This window comes from Aquarana catesbeiana, linkage group LG01, assembly GCF_042186555.1.
Source record: "Aquarana catesbeiana isolate 2022-GZ linkage group LG01, ASM4218655v1, whole genome shotgun sequence".
In the NCBI taxonomy this organism is placed as follows: domain Eukaryota; kingdom Metazoa; phylum Chordata; class Amphibia; order Anura; family Ranidae; genus Aquarana; species Aquarana catesbeiana.
Genome location: NC_133324.1, coordinates 861,907,239 through 861,913,349, shown reverse-complemented (window position 1 = coordinate 861,913,349; position 6,111 = coordinate 861,907,239). Strand labels below are relative to the sequence as shown.

The window sequence follows — 6,111 nt, the reverse complement described above, 5'->3', positions numbered from 1 at the left end:
CACAATTATTGCACAAGCCCTACTAATGGGCATGCCAGGTGTAGAGCACAGTACCACAGACTATTCAAATTCCCATCACTTTTCCATACCGGATTAGTTACTCTGAGCAAGCTTCAATCCTTCCATAAGCTGGTTACGCATGGGTGCGTGTGTGTGGGGCCCAGAGATTGGCCCCTTATTGTGACAACGTTGTCATTATTTGTATGTGTTTTTATCTGGGTGTACTGGGGGGATGTCTCCACTATAATGGTCCTGTTCTACCCATAGTGGACCAATCTCACGGTTGATTTCTCAATAAAGTTTTTCTAATTTTTGATACACCGTGGTTGATTCTCCTAATTGCTATCTCTTTGAGACATTTTTGTCTCACCGTTACTTTTTATGTATTGATCTCAAATAGCAGTGGAGGTATCCCCTCCATTGAACGAATCGGTGACAATTAATTATATATACTATTACGGTACTTCCCTAATTTGGAAAGTGGGTCTAATGTTTGATTTTATCTTTATACTCTACGTGTTCGGGCTGCTCCCACTGCTCCTTCTAGAGGCCTATTGGAAGGTTCCATTTTATAGCAGTGGGAGAGGGGGTGGGAAGTGGAGAATTATGGGTGGACTATGGGTCCCAGCAAATCTTGTGCATACCACAAATGGAGCTGCATTAGTACAAGAATACATTCAGTTGCTCAGGGAAAAAAATATAAAGGTTAGCATAGCTCAAATGGACAAGTAAAAACATTATTAAAAGGGTATGGAAATTATACAATGCAATGATACATAAAATATATAAATAGGTTATATATACACATGCACATATAACTAAGAAATATATCAAAATGGTGATTGTCAGTTAATCAAAAACACGTAAACACATACAAACACATAAAAGGCATAAGGAAAAAACTGAAGTGACATTGTGTGTGTTACACTTGCAGAAAAGTAGACAGTTAGACCTTAAGAGTCCCGATGTATTTAATAAAGTGAATCATAAGGGTCCCAGTTTCACTACACAATATCACACAACATAATATATATATATATATATATATATATATATATATATATATATATATATATATATATATATACATATACACACACACAAGAATTGTTTCAAATCAAACATGACTGTGAAAAAGCCATTTATTACATGTTTAAATACAAATCTGTTAAGGAACAAGGCATTCAATATATGTCAAAAATACATACAAAAACATTTTTTTCCTTAAAAAAATACTTAGAAAATAATAAAAATCACTTGTGAAAACAAACAGTCGTTTACAAATAAATTCACTTGAAGTTAGAACAGTCTTCTTCCTTCATAGTTAGCGTTCTCCCAAAAAGTACAGGTAAAAATAATAAAAAAGATTGTCTGTAAACAATAGCAGTTAGTGAGTCTTTGAAGGATTTAGAAACTCATCCTGTCTCAGATGACTTCCCACCAGTAATCCAGCATGGAAGTACTACACAGTAGTTTCATGCTTCCATAGTCCAGTCTTAACATTTCCATTACTGTCTGCATTTATTGGTAGCTCCTGCACCACTTCATCTTTAGCTGGCTCGTTCTCTACGGCTAGATTTAGACCGTATGATTTTTGCTGGCTCTCCAGTTCTACAGCTATGGGTTCCTTCAAAATGTCTTTTTTGTGGTTACTGGAAACTACCTTTTCCATATTTCTGCTGTACCTAGGCAGTGTGCTACCAGCATCACTACTGTCTTGATGACACTGGTTAAAATGCCGCTCTCGATAAGCCAGATATGCTCTCCTGCTGCGAGAATGACCTTCAGAGTAGCTTGGTCGACTTCTTGGCGCCGTGTTTTGTACGCTCCCGTCAACACTTGTGGGGACATCATAGGCATACTCCCTAAGAACAGTAAGTCTACTTGACCGGTGACCTTTACTCCTGTTTTTGTGATGTCGAGATGGGTGACCATTGGAACGATACTGAACCTCCAATGGTGCAACATGCATTTTGATATCATTGTCTATAGAGTGCTCAGTCAGGCTGTTGTCAAGCTGGGGAGCAGTGTTGACTGGCAAAGAGTTTGCGTTACATTGGGCTGCAGCTGCTTGTAAGTTAGTTAGTTTGCAGACTTGTGATGAATTTTTAACACTGGATGCTGTCTTGTTGGTGCATGAAGACTCAGCGCTGCTATTTGTGCATTTAGGAGCCTCGCCATTGGTGGCGGTAGAGTTGGATGGTGGGACATTGACTTGCACAGAATATGTACTTCTTCCTGGGCAAAAAGTACTTATTAAAGCTCTTCTCAAATCTTCTCTATTAATACAGTGGTGTACCACTAAAAAGGCACCAAGGCTTAGACATGTGACACCAAAAAAACAGCTGAAGACCAGATCCATTGGGTAATCTAAAGAGACTGCCAACGCACCAAATATCCAAAGAGCTACATATAGAAGGAGAGTAAGGCTGACTCCAAGCAGCTGAGCTTGAAATGTCTGTTCATTCTCTAAGGCTGATGTGGATACCAAAGACACAGAGAGTGAATCTGGGTTGTTCCCCTCCCCACTCTCACTGGCCGCAAGACGCTGCTGTTCCTCTGTCTGTTCTTTTAGTTCAAACACTCGGTCAGGATGACGTTTGAGTTGAATGAATATGCTGAGAAAGTACATGCAATTTATAAAGACAATAAAGCTCGCTGGACCGTAGAAGGCTCCGAGGCTTGGTTCCCAAGCCATCCAACAACTGAAAATTATAAAACAAGTGCATTAGAATTCCACAGAGTAGGCAACATGTAGCACAGTAAAGCCTTCTTAGAAGAGAAGGTATTCACATATTCATTCTTTCTATTACATCCAAGAACATTTGTAATTTGTCAGAGCCATGCAAATCATTCCTTTACACCAGAATGTCCAAAGTCACGTTCAGAACCGCTAGCGTTTAGTTCAAATATAGCCAAATATTATAGAGCTAGTTATTCCTGACTGCATACAGCGGTTTCAGTCTTGTCTGTCATTATCAGTGCAGTGTATGGAAATCATAGCTTTTATGAAGTAGGGCTTGGGACACCACAAAACAGTAAACCATTCAGGTTATGACGAGAAAAAAAGAAAGTAATAAAATAGCCCCAACCAAATCAGCACATAACACATTAGAGTCTACTTTAAACAGAAGGTATTAACATTTCTCTTTTGATCACATCCCACAAATAAGGTGAATATTCCTCATTTTAAGACATTGGGTAGAGCCATGCAAATCACTCCTTAAAGTGGAAGTTAAAAGAGAAGTATGGGTTTTTATTTATTAATTTTTTTTTTTTTAATTTATACTTTCCTAGATGGATGCAGCATCAGACCGATGCTGCAGCTGTCCCCCCGCTGTCTCTGCAATGAGAACCGAGCTACCAAACACCGCCGATGGCTCGGTTCTCACAGATCCCCAATTGGAGCGTTGAGCTGTGGAGGGGCAGGGAACGGGCGTCTTAGCGGCTCACTGAGACACCGAGACTGCCATCAGTCAAGGCAGCTGTTGGATCCAGACTTGGGAAATCGGGATGACGCGCTGCCTCGAATGATGTCAGTGACGTCAGCGGAGAGCACACTTCAGACCGCTCTCTGCTGAGAACGGGTCACAGGAGTACCCCCCTGTGCCTGCGTGGGTTTCTTCTGGGTACTCCGGTATCCTCTCACACTCCAAAGACATGCTGGTAGGTTTACCGGCCCTAGTATGTGTATGTATGAATGTGAGTTGGGCACCTTAGATTGTAAGCTCCTTGAGGACAGGGAATGATGTGAATATATAAAAAATATATAAAGCGCTGCGTAAATTGATGGCACTATACAAGTACCTGAAATAAAATAATTATTTCTACTTTAATACCCTGTTTTAAGAAGGCTATACTGTGTTACACACTAATTTCATTGGAGCGTTTTTTTGATTCATTCAGGACTTGATGGTTATGCTTGTTTACAGAGTAGACAATACAACACTCATTTGTTAGAGACAAGTAAAGCAATAATTTAGTAAGCTTACACATCACACATACTTTCAAATATATGAAGACTTTACACTACTAACTATACAAAAGGCAATAAATGAGGGTGCTCATAAATATCACATACCCAGCATCCTATAACCTGTATGACTAATTCTGTACAACAATATTTCATCCTAATGATTATATCTGAAAAGTAACGTGAATTTTTGGGCATAGGAATCCATAAATTACTTACTATGGGGCATTTTGCTGGCTCCCGTAGTTTTTAATGTTTGCCGCTGCTGTTATCCCGCAGACAATGATAGGAATGCCACCACCAATCAGATAAAACCTTGATGAAGAAAGTGAAAAAAATAATTGTTAAAGCGGCCACATTTTTATTTTATTTTTTCAGGTATCTGAGCATAATGCATTATTAACATAAAGAACATTTTTTTATGTTTGCTAGTGGATGTTGGTAATATATTTATTTTATAATCACAACTTAGTAAATCCTCTTCTGGCAATTGCCATGATGATTGTGGGTATGTGAAGCCCAATCGCAATCTCTTCCTGAATTACCGATGGAGAGGTGCATGCTGGGTAACCAGCATGCGCCTCTCGATATCGCACATGCGCGATGTTCCGGCGGCCGTAGCGCTGAATGTTTAGAAAGTTGCCATAACAACGGGCGGCGACAAAAGAAAGCCCCGTCCCGTTGTTATGGCAACCATCTTAAATCGCGTCATTTGCTGTTGGGAAATAACGTGATTTTTGCTCACAATACTGCCCACTGCACAGGCGAGGGAGGAAGTGACAAGGAGCTCCGCGGACCAGGAAGTGGCAGATTAGGAGCCACTACATAGCAACAAGGCATTTCTTGTAAGTAAAAAAAAAAGTTTTTCCACCCCAAATGTTTCCTAATACTATTAAAGGTCTGTGAATATGCAAAAAAAATGTTCAAGGTGGAACTCCCCTTTAACAACGTGACTTTAAAAATATTTATCCAAGTGTTTCCGTGACAGCTTCCTACTGCTGTTGAACTGCTGACTAATTTAGTGAAACTTTCTGCAAACATGACCATTTCATTCATCACATTCTCGAAATAACAACTGCAAACACATTGTTTTTGGAAAACAGCCAAATGTTAAAAGTTCAAAAAAAGAAAAAAAAAAAAAAAAAGAAAAGGAAGACCTTCTGCTGCCACCTTGTGGACAAATATTACAACATATTTCTATATTTCTCAGGCATGTAGAAGTATATGTGTTTGTTGGGTGGGGACAGTTTAACCACTTTCCTGTCATACTATAGACTGCCTTCATTATTCACTTGCTGACCAGGCCTTTTCTGGAACTTTTTGTTTACATGTTTAAATTTGTATTTTTTGCTAGAAAATTACTTAGAAACTCCAAACATATATATTTTTTTAGCAGAGACCCTAGAGAATAAAATGGCGATCGTTGCAATATTTTATGTCACACTGTAGTTGGTCTTTCAAATGAAACTTTTTGGAAAAAATACATTTTAATGAATTAAAAAAAAAACAAAAAAAAACACTTAAGTAAGATGTTACCCTGAGTAAATAGATACCTAACATGCCATGCTTTTAAATTGCGCATGCTTGTGGAATAGCGACAAACTACGGTACTTGTCCCTTTTGGGCTTTTTTAAAAATCACTTTTATTCCTATTACAAGGAATATAAACATCCCATGTAATAGAAATAAGCATGACAGGTCCGCTGTATTGACCCTAGATCTCTCATTTACCTTTAAAAGCAAAAAAAAAAAAAAAAAAAAAAATTTGACACTGACTTAAAAAAATAAAATAAAAAAAATACTCATCTCTAAGTCCGAGAACCAGAAGTAATGTTGGAGGTCGCTCCAGTGCTCCAAGAGCATAGAGGGAGCCATCTTGCCCTCACTTGACTTTCTGCCTATCCATCCGATGGATCAGATCTCTTCCAGGTACACAGATGGCCCTGGTAAGCTCGAAAGCGACCGGGAAGCAGTCTACCGGGATCACTTTTAGAGCGGTCCACCACCTCTAAAAGTGATCCTGTGGCGAATCCGCCTCTGGGACCACTTTTAACTGACAATGAATCACCTTCAGAATAAATAAATACTGGGGTTATTAGTGGTATTTAAAGTGAAAGTCATGAGTATATTTATGGATA

The 6,111-nt window shown here is 38.9% G+C and overlaps 1 protein-coding gene across 1 annotated transcript in view; it reads right to left on the bottom strand.

Annotated features, from left to right (window-relative positions):
- Positions 1–1,124: 1,124 nt before the first annotated feature.
- Positions 1,125–6,111, bottom strand: part of ADGRA3 (adhesion G protein-coupled receptor A3) — a 104,933-nt gene continuing 99,946 nt past the window's right edge. Inside the window, exons 18-19 of the mRNA XM_073609322.1 lie at positions 4,193–4,288; positions 1,125–2,705 (exon numbers count right to left, since the gene is read on the bottom strand). Coding sequence (XP_073465423.1) covers positions 1,463–2,705; positions 4,193–4,288 — 1,339 coding nt within the window. The 3' untranslated portion in view covers positions 1,125–1,462. The remainder of the gene's footprint in view (positions 2,706–4,192; positions 4,289–6,111) is intronic.